Source organism: Gopherus evgoodei, chromosome 2, assembly GCF_007399415.2.
Source record: "Gopherus evgoodei ecotype Sinaloan lineage chromosome 2, rGopEvg1_v1.p, whole genome shotgun sequence".
NCBI lineage: Eukaryota > Metazoa > Chordata > Testudines > Testudinidae > Gopherus > Gopherus evgoodei.
This window is the reverse complement of record NC_044323.1, coordinates 202,686,671-202,709,638: the sequence shown is the minus strand read 5'-3', so window position 1 is coordinate 202,709,638 and position 22,968 is coordinate 202,686,671. Positions and strand designations below refer to the sequence as shown.

General features: G+C 44.6%; 1 protein-coding gene across 4 annotated transcripts in view; it reads right to left on the bottom strand.

The window, feature by feature from the left end:
• Window positions 1-15,336: 15,336 nt before the first annotated feature.
• Window positions 15,337-22,968, bottom strand: part of FAM210A (family with sequence similarity 210 member A) — a 30,118-nt gene continuing 22,486 nt past the window's right edge. For all 4 annotated transcript variants that reach the window (XM_030552686.1, XM_030552687.1, XM_030552685.1 and 1 more), the window contains exons 3-4: window positions 19,938-20,049; window positions 15,337-16,484 (exon numbers count right to left, since the gene is read on the bottom strand). In XM_030552686.1, coding sequence (XP_030408546.1) covers window positions 16,185-16,484; window positions 19,938-20,049 — 412 coding nt within the window. In that variant the 3' untranslated portion in view covers window positions 15,337-16,184. The remainder of the gene's footprint in view (window positions 16,485-19,937; window positions 20,050-22,968) is intronic.

Below are 22,968 nucleotides of genomic sequence, written 5' to 3'. Positions count from 1 at the left end.
TCACTAGAATTATTGCTTCCTTGCTGAAGATGCATCAAAGGCTGGATTTCTCCCCCTCCCCCAGCCACTGCTGGTGCCTTGAAAAACATTTTTTTTAATAGAGGCAGAAGGAAGGACCCTCCAACGACATTCACATTCTTAGGTTGAGCTGCCAAAAATCACTTCTTGCTCTGAACTCTAGCCTTAAGGGTTAGCCTCTGCTAAAGTGGGCTATCAAATGATGTGTTTGTAATGGTCTTGCACAAAGAAATGTTAGTTTAGGCGTTTAAAAATGAGATCAACTTGATTAAACATGAACCAGTGGGCTGCAACTTGTCAGGCTTTAACATCCCAATGGAGACAAGCCTTTTTGTGTGTGTGTTTTTTTCAAGGAATATTCATTTTCCACCCTTTGTTACACTAAACAAGCAGCTAAAACTGGAAATCAGTTAACTGTTTTGGGGATACTGAACTAAGGAGGCAGCTGCTCGGTGTCTGTAAATGCGTCTGTTTCCTGTTTCTACTAGTTGTAAATATAGCTCATCTTTCAAGCACCAGCTCTTAATATTGCCAGTAATAATGAACCACCATTAAAACTGCATTTATAACCTTTTTATTTTTATAGTAGGTGTCTGAAAGAAGACAGGCACTGCTGTTTTAAAGTTATTTCAATAAGACAGCTCATGCGTCTGTGGCCAAAAAAAAGAGCACAGAACATGTAAAACCCAGCATCAGTTCTTTAGCCCAAATAACATGGTCTGCGTGTTTGCTTTCAGGTTTCAATAGTAGGGAGAGGAAATCGATGCCCATTTGAGAAGAAAGGACGTTAATTTGGGTATAAAATAAGCAATAACAGCTACAGCAGCTGCAGTGAGCTGGTGAAATAAATGAAAATGAAATGGCAGGGAGGGGAAGGAGGAGGAGAACACAAAATAGGAGGAACATCAGCATTATCGTTGCAATCGTTGGAAGCCAAAGAAAACATAAACACAACAAAAAAGCCCATCTGTACCAAGTATTTTACTTAACCTTTTACCAGTTATGGTTAATGCCTTATAACTATTATCTGTAATCTGGATCCAGTAATTATAATTTGTTTTTCCTTCAGGTCTCCATAACATTTTACTGCAACTATTGTTTGCATTTTTTTGGCTTAAGAGCCACTGGCACCCTTCCATGCCCAAGATTTGTTATGTCTATTTAAGCCACTATGGCAGGCGTGGCTGCTTTGAGTCAGACATCTCAAGAAATGGCCTGAGCACCACTGGACTCTCACATTAGACGCTTTATAGTAGTAGCTCTTCCCTGCAGTGTGTGGCACCTGGGTTAGCCTAATCCAGGTGTGAGCCATACTTGAGTTAATGTGTTTACCTGGTCTTACTTGCAGGTGTGTCACTAGCCCTTGGGGGGTGTGTGTATAAAATGGTCATGTACCTGTATTGTAACTGTTGCTCTTTAAGCTGTGGGTGCAGCCGTATATTCCACTCATGGGTGTGTGTGTGTGTATGTGTGTGTGTGTGTCTGAGCCAGAAACAGTTTCTGCTGCAGTACCTGTCAGGGCAGTGCGCACACACTGTGCAGCACCTTGTGGCCCTTCCCAAGGGTCTATAAGGTAGCACAACCCTGCTTCTCCCCCCTGCCCCCCAATCCCTGGTCCAGCACCCCAAAGTGGCCTAGAACGCCAATGCAGATATGGAGGGTGGGTTATTCTTAACGTGTGGCTGCAGACAAGAGTTACACTAGGTAAGTAACCGTTCCTCCTCCTTCCAATGGCTGCAGATGTATATTGCATTCAGGTGAGTCACAAGCAGCATTGTAGGCAATGGGTCTTGGAGGCTGTATAAACAGTGACTGAAATATGACCTTGCCAAAGTTTGCATCTTCCCTTGAAGCTGTTCCATTCATTCAGCATTATGCCACTGCATTATGGAGGACCAAGTAGCAGCCATGAAAATGTACAGGGCAGGTACATCATTCAGAAAAGCTATATACATTGCTTGAGCGCTCTTCAACGGTGCAGAAAGACATGGCAGAGGTGGTGTATTGGCCAAACCATAAGCTGCTGTAATACAGGATATGGTCCATCTGGAGCAGTGAGTCTCAATCTGTGGGCTGCTTGCGGCCCAATCAGAACACAGCTGCAGCCCATGTGACATTCTCAGGGCCATATAGCTAGTATATGTATCGCATGGATGCAACCCACATAACAAAGAGAGCTGCATATGCGGCCCACAATGGTAAATAGATTGAGAATCACTGATCTAGAGCCTGCCTGACCCTTCAGCCTACCCACATAAGAGGCTGGATAAATGACGTCACATGAATGGGCAATGCCCTTCTTACATCCAAGGTATGTAAACACTCTTCTTGCTGACCAGCCTGCACTTTCAGAAAGAACACAGCTGGGTACATTGTCTGCTTGAAGTGGAAGCCTGGCACCACTTAATTTAAAAACTTTGTGTGAGGCCCCAAAGCTACCTTGTCCTTAAAAAACCCCAAGACGTGATGGCAATAGGAACGGTCATCATCTGAGAAAATATATCACCAGGCGCAAGTAGCCAGAAAGTTCAGCTGGGTGGCCCATGAAAGCAGCTAACGCCATTAAGCTCCCAAAGTGGAACTTATGCTTTTGCAGGTGGATACAGGTGAGTAGTTCCCTTGAGAAACACTGTTCTGTCTTGAACAAGGAGGTGAATGGCAGAAATGGATGCCAGGTGACCCTTCAAAGAACTTAACAAAAGGCCAGACAATTTCAGACACTGGAACTGTTCCAAAACATCTTTGCTGCAAGCTCTCATAGGCTGAGTCCCTTGAACAGAAGCCCAAAGTAAAAAAATGCTTCCACTTAAACTAAAGGTGGTCCTAGTTGATTAGCATAGGCTGTTGGGGTCTGGATGTAGGAGCGACCCATGATGCTGTGAGAGCAGAGCTGCACGAGCTTGTAGGAAGCTACAAAGTTCTGAATAGTGTTGACTAAGCCCAGGTAATTAGAATCATCTTGGTGTGATCCTGCTTACTTTGAAGATGAGTTGCAGGATCAATGGAATTAGGAGTAAGGTATACAGTAGGTCTTATCGCCATTTCAATAGAAAGGCATTGGGCAATCAGCCAGCACAGAAGCCACTCTGAGAGCAAAACTGAGACCAACAGTTCTTGTTGTCTTTTGTAGCAAACAGGTCAACTGCTGCGATGCCCTCCCCAGGAAAACAGATCTCCAATTTTTCCATCTTTTTTTTTTTAACAGTAGTCTAGCATCTGTCTAACTAAAACCATATAGGCAGGTAAAAAATCACTTTCCTACACTAGTTCACGACTCCTCTATGTATCCATTCATGGATTTCATGAGTCCTGTTTGCAACAGCATAATCCTGGGTGCACACATTGTTGCTTGTCTACTATGACCCCCTAGATCCAATCACCACTTTCCATGATAGTCTCTGCCCCCACCATCCATAGGTATGGGCGGCATTACATGTTCCTAAACTTTGCATTTGGCTTTTAAAAACAAAACAAAACATTGTTTGAATGTGCCTAGCGTAGCACATGCTCTAGATGGCTCTGTCTGCATACCCACTCCTTACACTTCTTTGTGTCAGCCACAACTTTTATCAGTGGTGATTTTATATTTACTTCCAGATCACTGCCTAGCACTGGCAGGTCTACTACCAAATTTGGTTGTATCCCACCAGAAACACTGTCAGTCACTGGTGCTGCCTTACTGATGACTAATTTTGAGATCTGTCAGTTAGACAGTTCTTAATCCAGTTAATGTGCATCGCAATGATAGTGTTATACCAGGGGTTGGCAACCTTTCAGAAGTGGTGTGCCAAGTCTTCATTTATTCACTCTAATTTAAGGTTTCATGTGCCGGTAATACATTTTAATGTTTTTTAGATGGTCTCTCTCTCTATAAGTCTCTATATTATATACCTAAACTAGTGTTGTAAAATAAACAAGGTTTTAAAAATGTAAGACGCTTAATTTAAAATTAAATTAAAATGTTGATCTTATGCCGCCGGCCCGCTCGGCCCACTGCTGATCTGGGGGTTCCGTTCACCTAGGCCGACAGTGGGCTGAGTGGGGCCTGCGGCCGGGACCCCAGCTGGGAAGGGTCTGGCGGCCAGAACCCCAGACCGGCAGCAGGCTGTGTGGGGCCGGCGGCCGGGACCCCTGACCGGCAGTGGGCTGAGCTGCTCAGTCCACTGCCGCTCAGGGGTTCCATCCTCCAACTCCTGCCTGCTGGGATCCTGGCTGCTGGACCTGCTCAGCCTGCTGCCGGTCTGGGGTCCCGGCCCTGCCCACATACAGTGGGTACCTACCTTCTCCCTGGTTCTGGCCCATTCTCTTCCTCTCTCTGCACTGAGCTGAGGTTGGGAGTGCACTGAGCACAGGGCTGGGGGTGAACGGTTGGGCCAAGAGCTAGAATGAGGGAGGAGGCTCAGGGTGGCTCTAGACATTTACCTGCAGGGGTGGCTCTAGACATTTCGCCGCCCCAAGCATGGTGGCATTATCATAACCTTAGTCCCAGATTTGGACCTTAGCGTCCAAAATATGGGGGTTAGCATGAAAACCTCCAAGCTTAGTCACCAGCTTGGACCTGGTACCTGCTGCCACCACCCAAAAAATTAGTGTGTTTTGGGGCACTCTGGTCCCACTGAAAAACCTTCCCTGGGGACCCCAAGACCCAAATCCCTTGAGTCTCACAACAAAGGGAAATAATCCTTTTTCCCTTCCCCCCTCCAGGTGCTCCTGGAGAGATACACAGACACAAGCTCTGTGAATCCAGAGTGACTCCCCCTCTCCGTTCCCGGTCCTGGAACAAAAAGGACTTTCCTATTCCCCCAGAGGGAATGCAAAATCAGGCTAGCCACTTCAGCACACAGATCTCCCCGATTTCTTCCTCCCACCAATTCCCTGGTGAGTATAGACTCAATTTCCCTGAAGTAAAGAAAACTTCAACAGGTCTTAAAAGAAAGCTTTATATAAAAAGAAAGAAAAATACATACAAATGTGCTCTCTGTATTAAGATGATACAACACAGGGTCAATTGCTTAAAAGAATATTGAATAAACAGCCTTATTCAAAAAGAAGACAAATCAAAGCACTCCAGCACTTATATTCATGCAAATACCAAAGAAAAGAAAACCATAGAACTTACTATCTGATCTCTTTGTCCTTACACTTAGAAACAGAAGATTAGAAAGTAGAACTACTTCTCCAAAGCTCAGAGAAAGCAGGCAGGCAGAGAAAAAACTCAGACACTCAAATCCCTCCACCCAAAGTTGAAAAAATCCGGTTTCCTGACTGGTTCTCTGGTCAGGTGTTTCAGGTGAAAGAGACATTAACCCTTAGCTATCTGTTTATGACACGCCCCCCAAATTGCAGACAGTGGGGAAGCTCACTGGCGGCAATTTCCTTCTAGAACTTGAAAATAAACAGATTAATACAACACATGCACCTTTACATATACTACTAAGTATATAACCAACAGACTTTTACATTTTAAGAACACTTTTTAACTACTGGATTCTGGGAAACTCTCACGGGAGAGTGCATCAGCAACTTTGTTAGAAGCTCCTGTGATGTGTTGAATTTCAAAATCAAAATCTTGGAGAGCTAAACTCCAACGAAGAAGTTTCTTGTTGTTCCCCTTGGCAGTATGAAGCCACTTTAGTGCAGCATGGTCAGTTTGTAGTTGGAACCGCCGTCCCCAAACATATGGGCGTAGCTTTTCCAGGGCGTACACAATGGCATAGCATTTCTTTTCACTGACGGACCAGTGACTTTCCCTCTCAGACAGTTTCTTGCTGAGAAACAGGACAGGATGGAAGTTGTGATCTGTTGCTTCCTGCATGAGCACTGCTCCTATACCACGCTCAGATGCATCTGTTGTTACTAGGAATGGCTTGTCAAAGTCCGGGGCCCTGAGCACAGGGTCAGACATGAGCGTTGCCTTAAGTTGGGTAAAGGGCTTTTGACACTCATCACTCCACTTAACGGCATTTGGCTGGGTCTTTTTGGTCAGGTCGGTTAATGGGGCAGCGATTTGGCTGTAGTGTGGTACAAATCGCCTGTAGTATCCGGCCAAGCCTAAGAAGGATTGGACCTGCTTCTTTGACTTTGGGACAGGCCACTTTTGGATAGCATCCACCTTGGTCTGTAGGGGGTTTATGGTTCCTCGACCCACCTGGTGCCCCAGGTAAGTCACTCTGTTTTGGCCTATTTGACACTTTTTGGCCTTAACAGTTAGTCCAGCCTGCCTGATGCGCTCAAAGACCTTTTCCAGGTGTAGTAGGTGTTCGGGCCAGGAGTCTGAAAAAATGGCCACATCATCGAGGTAGGCAACTGCAAATTCTCCCAGTCCAGCTAGTAGACCATCTACCAGCCTCTGGAAGGTGGCGGGTGCATTTTGAAGGCCGAAAGGAAGGACATTGAATTCATACACCCCCGCATGGGTGACGAATGCTGACCTCTCCTTGGCAGGTTCATCTAGCGGTACTTGCCAGTACCCCTTGGTTAAGTCTATTGTAGAGATGAACTGGGCACGTCCCAACTTCTCCAATAGCTCATCAGTACGTGGCACTGGATAGTTGTCCGGACGAGTTACAGCATTTAGCTTACGGTAGTCCACGCAAAAGCGTATTTCCCCATCTGGTTTGGGTACCAGAACCACTGGAGATGCCCATGCACTGGTAGATGAGCGGATTATACCCATCTGTAGCATGTTCTGGATCTCCCGTTCTATAGCAGCTTGGGCATGAGGAGACACTCGGTAGGGTGGGGTTCTGATTGGGTGAGCATTACCTGTATCAATGGAGTGGTATGCCCGTTCAGTCCGTCCGGGGGTGGCTGAGAACAATGCGGCGAAGCTAGTGCACAGCTCCTTGATTTGTTGCCGCTGCAGACGTTCCAGGGTGGTTGAGAGGTTCACCTCTTCCACGCCACCGTCTTTTTTTCCGTCGTAGTAGACACCGTCAGGCCACTCAGCATCATCTCCCTGGACTGTAAACTGACAAACCTGTAAGTCTCTGGAATAGAAAGGCTTGAGAGAATTAACATGGTACACTTTAGGCTTTAGTGAGGAATTGGGAAATGCTATGAGGTAGTTTACAGCTCCCAGGCGCTCTTGGACCGTGAATGGCCCTTCCCATGATGCTTCCATCTTATGGGCCTGTTGCGCCTTCAAGACCATAACCTGGTCTCCTACCTTGAAGGACCGATCTCTGGCATGTCTGTCATACCAGGCCTTTTGCTCTTCCTGAGCATTCTTTAGGTTCTCTCTAGCAAGGGCTAAAGAGTGTTGGAGGGTGCTTTGTAGGTTGCTTACAAAGTCCAGAATGTTAGTTCCTGGAGAAGGCGTAAACCCTTCCCATTGCTGCTTCACCAACTGTAATGGCCCCTTAACCTCGTGACCATACACAAGTTCAAATGGTGAAAACCCTAAACTGGGATGTGGTACAGCCCTATAGGCAAACAGCAACTGCTGCAACACTAGGTCCCAAGTATTGGAGAATTCGTTGATGAATTTTCGTATCATGGCCCCCAAAGTTCCATTGAATCTTTCCACCAGGCCATTGGTTTGATGGTGGTACGGGGTGGCAACCAAGTGATTCACCCCATGAGTTTTCCACAGTTTTTCCATGGTCCCTGCCAGGAAATTAGACCCTGAATCTGTAAGGATGTCGGAGGGCCAACCTACCCTGGCAAAGATGTCTGTTAGGCCAGGCACACAGTGTTAGCCCTGGTGTTGCCTAGAGCTACTGCTTCTGGCCATCGGGTAGCAAAGTCCACTAAAGTCAGTACGTACTGCTTTCCTCTGGGCGTCTTTTTTGGAAAAGGGCCCAGAATATCCACAGCTACTCGCTGAAATGGGACCTCAATTATGGGGAGTGGCTGGAGAGGGGCCTTGACCTGGTCTTGAGGCTTTCCCACTCTTTGGCATACCTCACAAGACCGGACATACTTGGCAACGTCCTTGCCCATCCCCTCCCAGTGGAAGGACTTCCCCAACCGGTCCTTGGTTCTGTTCACCCCAGCATGGCCACTGGGATGATCATGGGCTAAGCTTAAGAGCTTCCCCCGGTACTTAGTTGGAACCACCAACTGTTTTTGCGGCTGCCATTCTTCCCGGTGTCCACCAGAAAGAATTTCCTTGTATAAAAGTCCTTGGTCTATAACAAACCGGGATCGATTAGAAGAGCTGAGAGGCGGTGGGGTGCTCTGTGCCGCCGCCCAAGCTTTCTGAAGGCTGTCATCTGCTTCCTGCTCAGTCTGGAACTGTTCCCTTGAGGCTGGGGTCACCAGTTCTTCCTCAGACTGTGGACTTGGGCTTGGTCCCTCTGGAAGTGATGTAGGTGATGGGGTTGTTTCCGTTGCTGGTGAACCGCTCTCCGCTGGTGCACCTGAGGGTATTTCAGGCTCTGGCTGAGCCTTTTGGGTATGGCTGTCTTGTGCTTCTGCCAGTTCTGGCTCGCTGGCGCCCTCTGGCGTTGAGATTGAAGATGTGGTTGCACTTGCTGGTGCTGGTTGCTGTTCCAGTTCCGGGCCTGGGACTGGAGATGCTGTGGCTGTTTCAGTGGTTGGCATGGAATCTGGATCCACTATCTCTGTCTGGGTCTCTGGTAACACAGACGGGGCGTCTGTGGACGGCTCAGGAACAGGAATGGGTCTGGAAGCTTGCCTGGTTTGGCTACGTGTAACCATTCCCACTCTCTTGGCCCGCCTCACCTGGTTGGCCAAGTCTTCCCCCAGTAGCATGGGGATAGGATAATTGTCATAGACTGCAAAAGTCCAGATTCCTGACCAGCCTTTGTACTGGACAGGCAGTTGAGCTGTAGGCAAGTCTACAGCTTGTGACATGAAGGGGTAAATTGTAACTTTGGCCTTTGGGTTGATGAATTTGGGGTCAACGAAGGATTGGTGGATAGCTGACACTTGTGCCCCCGTGTCTCTCCACGCAGTAACCTTCTTTCCACCAACTCTCAAATTTTCCCTTCGCTCCAAGGGTATTTGAGAGGCATCCGGGCCTGGGGATCTTTGGTGTGATGGTGGTGTAATGAATTGCACTCACATGGTGTTCTTGGGACAGTTGGCCTTGATATGTCCCAGTTCATTACACTTAAAGCATCTTCCATCTGATGGGTCACTGGGCCGAGGTGAGTTACTGGAGACTGGTGAGGTGGAAGGGTAGGGTATCTGTGGCTTTACTTGGGTGGTATGTGGGGTCTTTGGCTGTCCTCGGTTGTAGGGTTTATGGTCTGTGTGCCCCCTGTGGTAATCGTTCCCCTTGACAGTAGCTTTCTTGCTTTCTGCCAGTTCCATCCATTTGGCTCCAATCTCCCCCGCCTCAGCGATATCTTTGGGATTTCTATCTTGTATGTACCGTGTGATGTCTTCAGGAACACCATCCAAGAACTGCTCCATTTGTATGAGGAGGTTCAGTTCTTCCAAGGTTTGAATGTTGTTTCCTGTTAGCCAGGCCTCATAGTTTTTTGCAATGTAGTAGGCGTGTTTGGGAAATGACACCTCTGGTTTCCACTTTTGGGTTCTGAAGCGCCGACGGGCATGATCTGGGGTTATCCCCATCCTGTATCTGGCCTTGGTTTGAAAAAGTTTATAGTCATTCATTTGCAGCTTAGGCATTTCAGCTGCCACCTCTGCTAAAGGTCCACTGAGCTGTGACCTCAATTCTACCATGTACTGGTCTTCGGGGATGCTGTACCCAAGACAGGCTCTTTCAAAATTTTCCAAGAAGGCCTCGGTGTCATCACCTGCCTTGTAGGTGGGAAATTTCCTGTGCTGTGGAGCAATATTTGGTGCCGGGTTGTTAGGGTTGGCTGGCACATGCAGCCCAGCTTTTGCCAAGTCCAGTTCATGTTTTCTCTGTTTTTCCTTCTCTTCATTCTCTTTTTGTTGTTTCTCCATTTCTTTTTGTTGTTTTTCCATTTCTCGGTGGTGGGCCACCTCTTCTTCTTCTAGTTTTCTTTTGTGTGCTGCCTCTTGGGCTGCCTGTTCTCTTTGGAAGGCTGCCAGTTTGATGCTTTCTTCCTTTTCTTTCATCTCCATCTGTCGCCTGTGTTCAGCTTCTTTGATTTGTTCTTCGGCGTCTCTTTTTGCCTTAGAAGTCATGGTTCCTGTTTTCTTGTGTTGGGATGCCCTCCGGTGTTTATCTTCTAAACTGCAGGTTCTCTGTTGCCTCCTGAAGTCTGCCTAGCAACAGTGCCTTTTCCCTTTTCTCTCTCTAGCTAATGTTCAATGAAGGGAAACCAGAAAAACCACTTTATTTGCATGCATATAAGTGCTGGTACTTGCCTCCTAATGGGAGGGCTATTGCATGACAAAAGACCCTCAACAGTCTCTTAATGGCTTCTCGCTTAACATGCAAGCCACAAACTGCCAGAGAGAGCAGAAAAAAAAATTCTCTCTGGTTCCCTTTTAAAACCAACTGTTTCTCTCTCTGCTAAAAAGCCCTTAGCAGAGAAAAGAAAAATATAATATTCCTACTGGCTTCTGGATTCTGTCTATATCCCACCACTGCACACCATATCATAACCTTAGTCCCAGATTTGGACCTTAGCGTCCAAAATATGGGGGTTAGCATGAAAACCTCCAAGCTTAGTCACCAGCTTGGACATGGTACCTGCTGCCACCACCCAAAAAATTAGAGTGTTTTGGGGCACTCTGGTCCCACTGAAAAACCTTCCCTGGGGACCCCAAGACCCAAATCCCTTGAGTCTCACAACAAAGGGAAATAATCCTTTTTCCCTTCCCCCCTCCAGGTGCTCCTGGAGAGATACACAGACACAAGCTCTGTGAATCCAAACAGAGTGACTCCCCCTCTCCGTTCCCGGTCCTGGAACAAAAAGGACTTTCCTATTCCCCCAGAGGGAATGCAAAATCAGGCTAGCCACTTCAGCACACAGATCTCCCCGATTTCTTCCTCCCACCAATTCCCTGGTGAGTATAGACTCAATTTCCCTGAAGTAAAGAAAACTTCAACAGGTCTTAAAAGAAAGCTTTATATAAAAAGAAAGAAAAATACATACAAATGTGCTCTCTGTATTAAGATGATACAACACAGGGTCAATTGCTTAAAAGAATATTGAATAAACAGCCTTATTCAAAAAGAAGACAAATCAAAGCACTCCAGCACTTATATTCATGCAAATACCAAAGAAAAGAAAACCATAGAACTTACTATCTGATCTCTTTGTCCTTACACTTAGAAACAGAAGATTAGAAAGTAGAACTACTTCTCCAAAGCTCAGAGAAAGCAGGCAGGCAGAGAAAAAACTCAGACACTCAAATCACTCCACCCAAAGTTGAAAAAATCCGGTTTCCTGATTGGTTCTCTGGTCAGGTGTTTCAGGTGAAAGAGACATTAACCCTTAGCTATCTGTTTATGACAGGCATGCCGTGGGGGGCGCTCTGCCGGTCGCTGGTCCCGCAGCTCCGGTGGACCTCCCACCTGCAGGAGGCCCACTGGAGCTGCTTGCCACCCTCCCGGCGACTGGCAGCGTGCTCCCTGCGGCATGCCGCCCCAAACACGCGCTTGGTGTGCTGGGGCTGGAGCCGCCCCTGCTTACCTGCAGGGGTGGCTCTAGACATTTCGCCGCCCCAGGCATGGTGGCATGCCGTGGGGGGCGCTCTGCCGGTCGCTGGTCCCGCAGCTCCGGTGGACCTCCCACCTGCAGGAGGCCCACTGGAGCTGCTTGCCACCCTCCCGGCGACCGGCAGCGTGCCCCCTGCGGCATGCCGCCCCAAACACACGCTTGGTGTGCTGGGGCTGGAGCTGCCCCAGCTTACCTGGGCAGTTCCAATTTGGTGCGAGGGTTGCAGGTGTGTGTGTGTTAATGCAGGAGCTCCCATTTGGCTCAGGGTGGGGTGGGGATGGGGGGGAGGTGTTGGGGGGGGCTGGGTATGTGAGAGGGTGTAAGGGTCAGGGCACAGGGCATGTGAAGGGGGTACAGGTCTCAGGGAGGGAGGGGCTGGGTATGGGTGGGGGTGCTAGTCAGGGCTGGGGGCGGGTGAAGGAGTCAAGCAGAGGGCTGGGATGCATAAGGGGGGTACAGGGCTCAGGGTCGTGGCCTGGGGTGTGTGCAGGGCTGTGGGGCTCAGGGCAGAGGACTGGGTGTGTGGGGAGGTGTCAGGGCTCAGGGCAGGGGGTGTGTGCCCCTATTCCACCCAGCCCCCCACCCCCCATTCCCCAAGGCCCTGCCCCTGCTGCTTCGCTGCAGACCCCACGACTCCCATGCCCCATCCAATCCCTGCCCCCCCGCTCCCTGAATGCCCCCTCCAGAGACCCCCCATCCCTAACCACCTGGCCTGGGATCTCACCTCCTATCCAGCCCCCCACCCCATCCCACTCTCCTGGCCCCAGACCCCTTACCATGAGGCTCCTAGCAGCATGTTCTGCTCCGTGAAGAGCCAGACACGCTGCCCCGCAGGAGCGGGCAGCCCCGGAGTGCTGCACGCATGGCGGCAGGGCTCCAGAGGGGGTGGGGGTGTGTGTCTGACTCCCCCAGAGCACTGTGCGTGTGCGCAGCCGCAAAACTCCAGGGGAGGGCGGAGGCTTAGTGCGCTTGGCCGGGCACTCCAGCCTAGTAGCGCGAACCCCGCGGCTTGCCGTGCTGGAAAAGTGGGATGATTTGGCAGGGTGTGCCTGGGCACGCCCCGTGCACATGCCTATGCTTCTGCCCCACCCCCCTCCGGTCCCTGCGGAGAAGAGCGGGCTGGGCTGGATTTTCAATGGCACGCGTCCAATAAAATCGGCTCACAGGCCCGCTTAAGTTGCTGACCCCTGTGTTATACCACTGCTGAGTCCGTTTTTTTCTTTAAATGTGTGAGTGGGAGGAAAGCTGGAATGCAGGGGTTTTTTTTTGTTTTTTTTTTAAAGTACATAATTATGACCAGCAATTACGCTATTCAGTGACAATTTAATTTTTAGTAAACTGAAGCATGGCCATAGCACTTCAGCTCTTTGGGGCACAGTATATGCCTCACACAGCTCCTGTGAGGTAGATACTATTTGATCACTATACCTTTATATAGCTGGTGAAACTGAAGCAGAGCATAAGGGTTTCATCCTGCATGTTTAATGGGTGCTTTGCCATTGACTTCAACTGGGGCAAGCTCAAGCCCTAATGGTATGTGTACACTGCAATGTAAACCCCAACGTCTGTGGTACTTAAGGCCACAGGCTTCATGGTTGTAGACCTGCCCTTTAGCATCCATACTGCATACTGACCCTATGTTTAGAATGACTGGACCCAGCTCTCATTCCCACACTCACCTGTCTACACTATGCAGAGCTGAGTTAAGCCAGCCTACCCAGGCTTCCTAGCACCCTCCCAAGATGCAACTATGCTAGCCATATTCATGGTGCATAGTGGGAAAACTTGACTGGCTAGCTCAGGGTGGCCAACCTGAACCTGAGAAGCCATAATTTACCAACGTACATTGCCAAAGAGCCACAGTAATATGTCAGCAGCCCCCCCCCTGCACCTTCCACACACCAGCAGCCCCACCAATCAGTGCCTCCCCACACTTCCCAGTCAGCTGTTTCATGGCATGCAGAAGGCTCTGAGAGGTAAGAGGGTAGGAACAAGGGCACAGCTGGCTCAGGAGGGCAGGAAGGGGTAGAGTAAGGGCAGGGCCTATGGCAGAGCAGTGAGCACCCCCTCCTCCCCAGCACATTGGAAAGTTGGTGCCTGAAGTTCCAGTCCCAGAGTTGGTGCTTATACAAGAAGCTGCCTATTAACTTCTGAAGAGGCATGTGGCTGCCAAGCCACAGGTTGGTCACCCCGGTCTAGCCAGTGGCACTTTGCTGGAAGTTGTCACAGCCCACCAACACAAGCTGCCATGTCATCTTTTGGGTCTGCCCATTTCCAGACCCTAAAGCAAGCAACATGGAGCAAAACCATTTGAAGAACGTGTTTGGCTTGGGCTTTCATGCCTGTTTCAGGGAACAGGCAGTGCCTCCATGAAGCACTGGTGGACATTTCAGCAGTGTTTTCTGACCTACCAAAGGCACCTGTTGATAATGATACAGGCATGGCAGACTCCAACTCGCTGATGCCGCTCAGGGAATAGATGCTGGTGGCCCTTATGTAGACTTCTTCTGGAGCAGGGCTATAAGCACAGACGGGTGGGCTCACATAGTCATGCAGACATGGGATGACTCAAAATGGCTTCATAACTTTTAGTGACAAAAGCTACATTCCTGGAGCTGTGTGAGCCACTTACTCCTAGCTTCCAGCATCAGCAAATGCATGAGAGCCAACATGCCACTCCAGAAGCAGACTGCTATACGCTGCAGGAAATGTGCTACCCCAGACTGCTACAAGGTCAGTGCTAACCAGTCTGGCATTTGAAAAATCCACTGTGGATAAAGTGGGGGCAGAGGTTTCTGTCACAATCAGGCACCTGATTTACCCACAGCTGGTGGACAAAAACAGTACCCCAGATGCAATTGCTGGTTTTGAGAATGGAGTCCCAAGCTGTGCTGAGGACACTGATGGGACTCACGTATCCACACTTTGCCCTCTTCAAAGAGGACATAACTACACAGGGTCCTACTCCATTGTTATGCAGGCCCTGGTGCAAGAGAGGTTCACTTATGGATGTCAATGTGGCCTGTACTGAAAAAGTTCATGATGCCTGGGTTTTCTGCCAGTTGGGAGTCTACCTTCATGGCCAGGCTGGGACACTGTTCCTACCAAATAACGTTGTCATAAATAGTTACTGTTCCCACTGTTATTCTAGGTGAAGCTGACTACTCCATTTTGCCTTGCCCTGGCCAAAAAAAAAAAAAAAGGTTTAATTATACTCTAAGCAGACACAGAAAAAAGAGTGGACATTTGCTTAAACTGGAGCTGCTCTTCACTTCTTGACCCCCACTCAATCCTCCAACATTACTCTCTTTTCTTCTCCTAAAAGAAACCTTTGTGAAACAAGTAGTGGAGGCCATCTTCTTGCTGCAAAGTGATAACTTGTAATAGAAATAATGGGGAAGCCCACACCAAACAGAAAGAATTCAGTCTCCTCTCCTGCTTCTATATGGATTTTGGCCAAAATGGGTCATGAAATGATGGTGCCTTGGTAGTCAGATGGTCTATAGTTTCAGCCAGAGACCTTGTATGGTGTTCAGGAACAGTGCATAAACCTTTACTCCAATTAACATTTTTAGGTTAATTTAAAACCAGAAGTGTGTGTGGAGGAAACTCATTTTAAGTGTCTGATAACATGCAATAAGCAGGAATCCTATCAGTCCTATTGACATCAGTGAAAATTCTCATGTAAGTGAGCAACATTTGGGCCCACCACTATATTTTAAAAAATTATCACTATATGCCATCAGTAAGTGCAGACTTATCTCCCTTTAATGTTTATTATTGCAAGCTAGTACAAAGCAGAACACCGTCAGTAAATTACAGCATCATTCTGGGTGAAAATGAACCAGTTATGCTTTAGTCCGTATGCAGTTACAGTCAGTACATTTTATTCAATCCTACAACCTTCTCAATCGTAATTCAACTTTTATATAAAACACAAAAAGTATAAATGAATACCTGGCTATTGTAATTAACTCTTACTATAATTTTCAGTTGAAAGGCCTTTGAAAGTTTCAAGACACCATTTTTTAAAACAAAGATCCAGATCCACAGCTGGTGTAAGCTGTTGTAACTCAACTGAAGTCAGTGTCGCTATGGCATTTTACACTAGCTAAGGATCTGGCCCATTAGTTCAGTCACTTGCAGCACCAGCACAAAGGGTTTGTCTCAGAATTGAGATGGCAGTGGTTAGAGAGAGAGATCAGTGCGTATGTTATATGTGACTGAAAGAGACATATCCTCTCTCTGAAAAACAAAATCTGTATTCCCAGGGAATGGAGGAACCAGTCTGACAATGGTGGTTCCCAGCTGACGACTAGAATAATATTGTGGATCTTAGAGAAGCATTGTGACTTACCAAAAACTGACCACCAATGGCCATTGCACATATGGATTTTTAATACTAGATTCATTTTCTTTCATAAGACAGATTTTTTCTTTTAAAAAGAACCTTAGCATTTAAGAATCTTTACTCCTTAGAACACGGATATTCTCCAGCCAGCCAAATGAAAGCTCAGGAGAAAGTCCATATCAGGATGCTCCAAAAAGGATTAAATTGCATAATTTTTTGTACAACCTAAGCTGAGCATTTTCTTATTCTTTTCTTTTTTTAAATGAAACTTTATCTTTGGTTTCTTGTATTTTTTCGGTTATTCTATCCTTTGTTTCTTCCATCTTCTCTGTTAGTCTATCCTTTGTTTCCTCCATTTTCTCACTAATCATGTCCCTGGTTTCCTCCATTTTCCCTGAGAGACGCTCTTTTGTTTCTTCCATTCTATCCTGGAGGTATTCTGTTACCGGAGGAGGTGTGGACATGTAGCCATGCTTACGAAGATACTTGACAGTAATGGATGTTCCTCCTAAAGTTACCGTGTATCTGGCAGGAGTTGCAATCTTAAAGGAAACCAAAAAACTATCAAAATTATGTGTAAATGGGCCAAGGATATTCTTTAGAAAATCTCTTCATTTTTTTTATAAAGCTTATATTGACCAATTCTAACTTTTAAAAAAAGGAGCTCCAAGTTATAAGGAAATAAATTAACCTATTCTGAAGTGAATTCTTCAGAAAGGCACTCTCTCTCTCTCTCTCACACATACACTTTTTCATTTGAAGTATCCCAAGTATTACAGGTTTGAAGAGAGATTGCCAACTAGGCATAACTTCATGTACCCCTGAGATGTATCACTTCTGGGATGAAATGCAGCAGCTGTTTAACATCGCAATGAGTTTGCCCCTAAACTAACTTTTTTTTTTTTTTAATGCAAAGTACCACAGGATCTTTGCTGACTGCAAGTGATCAGGAATTCCATTTTCCATCTCCTGCAAAAGCACAGTGCCTCTTTATTATATACCAATATGCACCATGACATGAGCATTTTGCCTGAATTACATATACTAAATAACCAATACTACTTCTTAATTTAGGCCCTAGAGGTTCTTTAGAAGTCTCCCATCCAGGTAACAAGGTGATTTTGTCCTTGTGCATAAAACCAGAAGGTTTGTAGGTTAATTTCTTAAAAAGTATGTACCAGCGTAATACTTCCTTTTGATCATGCAGATCGAGAAAAGTGTGACGGGGGGGGCAGGAGGTGACAACTGAAAGAATGAGAAGTTTAAAAACTATATACGTTAAAGAAATGCAGACTGGATTTGTGCAGTGGCTAAGGGAGCATCCACATTAGGAAAAAAAAGGTAGCCTTTTTACCATGTGTTAGCAAACGTGGTAAAATCCTGCTGTCGACAAGTAGTTCTCATTAACCTCTCGATCAGCTAACAAGCGTGAAAACTACAAATGGCCTTGTCCACAGCAGGATTTTACCACATTAGTACTCTTTTTTCTAGGCTATGTCTACTGCAGATGCACTGCTGTAAGGTCTCCCACGGAGCTGCTCTCTCCCACCAGCATAGAGAGCTCTCCCACTGGCATGTTAAACCACCTCTAACAAGCGACAGTAGCTATGGAGAGCATCTCCAGCCGACACAGTGCTGTCCACACCAGTGCTTTGTTGGTGAAACTTCTTTCGGTCAGAGGTGTGTTTTTTCACACCTCTGACAGAAAAGTTTTACTGACAAAAGTACTAGTGCAGACAAACCTCTAGTGAAAACAAGGTCTAAATGAACCCTCTGGATCGTGCTGTCTAATCTCTCATCCTTTATTGCTCCTTTTCTTCTCCTACCCAAATCTTTGTTCCCAGCTCTGATCTCCATATGATGACATATCATCATGAAATAAAAGTGGGAGGACAAATACTAATTCTTAATTCTCCAAGGGCTGAAGGTTTGACAGCTCTTTAGCTACTTATAAATACTCTCTGCATCTGTCTCTCACTTTAGAATAATCTCACTTTGCTTAATTGCTCCTTGGGAAAATACTAAACAATGCTATAAGACTTGAAGGCCAGTCACCTTTATTACAGGCTAGACGCTGGCGTGGAATAAGACAGATAAGCCCAAACAGAAAACCTAAGAAGTCATAATTTGTCATGTTATTGACAGTCACTGCACCCTGTAACAAAAGAGCAAGTTCCTACAAATATTTTAAATACCATTTAAACAAAACAAAAATAAAAGAAAGCGAATGGTGAGCAGCCACCAGGATGATTTGATAACTCAGCATGCAAAGTAAGACTGAAAGAATCTGTTTCATTACAAAGAAACACCAAAAACCAAAAATGTAAAAAGGTGATGTAAGACTAAATGCCAATTCATTTTTCATAAAGTTTACAATAGCAAAGATAAATTATTGAATTGAAACTGTATTTTCTACTGTTTTCTAGCAACAAAGCAGATTCAGTCCTAGTCTGCATCAAACCAGGCCCTTGATTACGTATAATTAAAAGGGACTTCTACTTACTGACTAGAATTTTCAAAACAGTGGCAAATATTTATAAAAATTGTTAGAAAATTCACTGAATACTTACACATTCTATACTATCTTCTGGGATTCTAGGACACCTAGCCTCCAGCTAATGGTTAAAAGAAACCCTCTTATTAAAAAGGGTATTTACTTTACAGGGAAATGTTATCCCAATATCCAAAAATGAAGACTACTGGGAAAATCTAGCAGTTACCCCACAACGTGAGCAGCTACAGAGGAGGCAGGAAATGTAAAAGAAAAAGAGAGAAAGTTGGTCAAATGAATATTCTCTTCCAAAAAGCAAAGACCCTGAGAAAAAGATTACTAGCATGCAATTTTAGATTATGAATTCTTTGGGGGTAGGAATTATTTTTTAAATGTCTGCACAAGTGACTAGCAAAATGGGGCCTGGATGTGGCTGGCCTCAAGACACCACCTGATGTTAAACATTAAGTCAACTCTGAGTAGCTACAGGGCCAGATTTTCAGAAGAAAATAGCACCCAGCAGCTCTCATTGTTTTGAAAATGTCATCTGCATTTATGGACCTAGATAGGAGATGCGTATTTCTGAAAATGTAGCCCTTACATTTATATCAGGCTTGATCCTACTTCCCTCCATTTCAATGGGAGCAGGATTGGACTCAAAGCAAGAAATGTACATATACTTGGCACGGCCACATCTCCTGAAAATAGTACACATATGCACTATATACCAATCCAAGAATAGGTTGTGTTTATTATAAAATCTTTATATTTTAAATACATACATCCATTGACTACCTATAGGCACCAGTATACTAAACTGTTTAAACTGGCAAGTGTCTGTGCCTTTACTTCATCATCCCTTTACTTAGGACAAAAGTTAGCTACATAACTAGTAAAATGCATTAAAACAATCAATCAGATGTTCGCACAACAAAAGGACAATGTATTGTAAATAAAGGTGTTAATACTTAGCTCTTGTACATATTCAAAGCACCATAAAAACAGATTATGCAGATCTAAACCCAGAAAAAAATATCCAAAATCTGATCTTTAAAGTAGTATATTAGGACAATTGGACAATGAAATCCCAACTAAGAGAGAGCGATGAAAGCATAAGCACTAAACTAAAAAAATTCAGTAGGAAAAAAAAAAAAAGCACTGTCACCTGAAGAATTCAAAGCATTTAAACTGTCACTCTCTAGCTCTGTGAGTTACGTACAGGGAAAACAGAGATATTATGCTGGATTGTCACCACTTTTAGAGAACACTTTTATTCAACAAACAAAACAGTTCAGGAGTATTTTATAGTGATGCAAAGGTGCTTAAAAGCACTATGACCCTTTTAACTTGAGTAACATGAATATTTAGGTTTAAAACATTCATTTAAAAATGTCTAAACTATTAAGAGGGAGAACAGAGCTAATTCTTTCTGATCTAAGAGAAATAAGAGAACTGTTCAGATCACTGGGCAATGTCAGAACCAATTAACTATAATGGTACCTACCTTATACATTGCATACGCAGTTAGTGCATATCCACTCTGAGAGTTTTTCAGAATGCTTACAATGCTTTCTGGTACCCCAATGAACTCTAGGAAAGGAACAACATTCACTCCTCTATCAAAGAAAAAAAAATTATATATAAAAACAGGATTATGTTTGAAAGAATCATTAAAACATTCAGCACAGCATTATTACTCTAAGCAACATGCTTGTTTTTAAACAGATTTTCTGGTACATTTGTATTACATGTAAACAAACAAATTTTTACTTTATTTTGAGAAATGAAAGTAATAAATTCTACCTGATGGTTTGAGTTACTAAATTAAACTGCATCTGTCCCTATTTAGTATATTTGGAGGTAAGTAGATAAATTGGTGCAAAGACAAAGTCATATTGATCTAAACCAGGGGTCTCAAACATGCCGCCCACGGAGCTCTTCCCTGCGGCCCACCATGCTCCCTGTGCCCCATCCCCAGTTACTTCCTGTCGCATCACCAGTATACATTGTATTTTGCACTAAGAAGCCCTGGGCAGTAAAAGTCTACAAATAAAGGAAGTTATGGATGTAGTTGTTATAACTGTTAATTTTATACGTGCACGAGGGCTGAATGACACAGACAGTTCACTTCTTTTCTAGCAAGTATGGACAGTGAATATGGGGAACTTCTGTATCACACTCAAGTTAGAAGGTTGAGTCGTGGAAGTGTTTTGAAGCGGATTTTGCACTTAGAGAGAAGATTGATTCCTTCATGAAAATGAAAAACAAGGAGGTTCCACAGCTTGCTGATTGCACTTTTATCTGCAACCTTGCTTTTTTAACAGATGTAACTGATCACCTGAATGCACTGAACTTGAAACTTCAAGGGTAGAAAACAGGTGGTAACACAGATGTATGACAGCGTTAAGTCATTCAAAGTCAAGCTTACTTTGTGGGGGAAACAGCTGACTGCTGGCACTTTGGTCCATTTCTCAGCTCTGAATACCTTAGGAAAAGCTGAACCCAAATCCTTGAAAGAATATGCAGAGATCATTTCTAACTTACACAAACAGTTTGATGTGCGGTTTAAAGATTTCTAGGCCCTTGAACCACATTTTCAACTTTTTTCCACACCATTTGCTGTTGAAATTGACTATTGCAGAGGAAATGCAGATGGAGTTAGTGCAGCTTCAGTGTGGCACCATTTTGAAGCAGAAGTCTACGGATGTTCGAATTCCAGAATTCTACAGGTTTCTTTCGCAAGAATGATTTCCCATGTTTTTCTCTGCTTCCACAAGGATTATGGTAATGTTTGGAAGTACATATATATGTGAAGAGTTTTTTTCTTCCATGAAGATTAACAAATCTGTGTTAAGGTCAAGGCTCACTGATGAACATTTGAAAGCAACACTGAGTTTCGTCTCAGGATATCAGTATCAGCAGGAATAAATACAGTACAACTGTTGCTCTAGAAAACAAAGTGCCTTTTTATAGCGTTAAACATTAAAATGTTAACTACTAAGTATTAGAAGACTCAGATTAGAAAAATAAGATGGGCCTAAATATGTTGACATTGTCCCTTTTAAATCTGTTGATAAATAATTTCAGACTTGAATAATTTAGCTTTCTGTAACTATTATTCATGATCCAACTTACTTTTCACCTCAAGACGGTGCTGCTTTTCTAGTATGATATATTGAGGCTCTGCTTCTCACTAGTTTCTAATTAAATGTTTTAATTTGTGTCCATTTGTCAAACTTGTGTTTTAACTGCTAACTAAAGACTCAGACAAACTAGCTAAACTTTACTCAGTCTAAAACGTCTGGATGTGAGCATCAGCTTAGATCCATCCAAAGCAAAATATTTTAATAGCTTGGGACTTTTATTACTCTGAGATGGGCTAAATTTAGAATGACATTTGGATCTATAGCACCTAGAAAGGGCAATTATGCCAGCTGGTTAGAGTAACTAAAACAAACACTTGTGTCATAAAGCATTCTGATGTCAAAGGCCCATCCTTCCAGCCATAAACTATCATTGTTTCATGTCTTCTATTATTAAATATGCAACATGCACAGTCCAGAGATAAACAGTTACTCCAATTCAGCAAAAGTCACATACTAATAAAATCTCCCCTCTAATCTAAACTGATCTTGTAGTTGACATGAATATTGCTTATTCTAATCAAGGTGAGTTTCCAAAACAAACACACCACCGTAAGTCTTCAGCAATTTTACATGAGATCTAGGTTGGCTAGATGAGAGTAGACGTGGCAGAGCGTTGATACATTAGTTTTATTACAAGATGTACAGATACTAACAAGAAAAAAAAAGAGAAAGCAGGATGACTGATGGTATCCAGAGCTCATATTCAAACAAGTGTTTATGTCTGGCAGCGTGTCCAAATGATGTCCAGACCTGAAATAGCATGGGCACTGCAAATAAGGAGTTCAGTATATTAGCAAATGCTGCATACTCCATGCACACTTGACACTCCCAGTGCCTTCGTGAGGGTCCAAAAAAGAAAAGGATTAATTTAAATAAAACCCCAGAAACAAAGCATCATAATACAATACATTTTCATCCACCACATTGTTCTGGAGAAGCATGGGGAGAGAGATGACAACTAATCTCAGTGATAAAAATAGTTTCTTGGGAGGAACAGGAGCGAATGACATTTTCTTCAGAGAGCTTCTACTAATGGGCATAGCCTAGACCACCAAACACCTACTGAAACTGGAAGCTTTGGTTCCCAATACTTTCTATAGGATTAAAGATAAAGGAGATAGTAAAAGAACAAGGAAGTCATCAAAGGCTCCCTCTCACAAAAACCTTCTGAACACAAAGATAGGGGGGTGGGAGGGAACTACAGTAACTCCTCGCTTAACGTTGTAGTTATGTTCCTGAAAAATGTGACTTTAAGTGAAACAATGTTAAGCGAATCCAATTTCCCCCCAAAAAATAATGTAAATATTGGGTTAGGTTCCAGGGAAATTTTTTTCACCAGACAAAAGACTATTTTTATTTATATTTATGTAAACATACACACACACATGC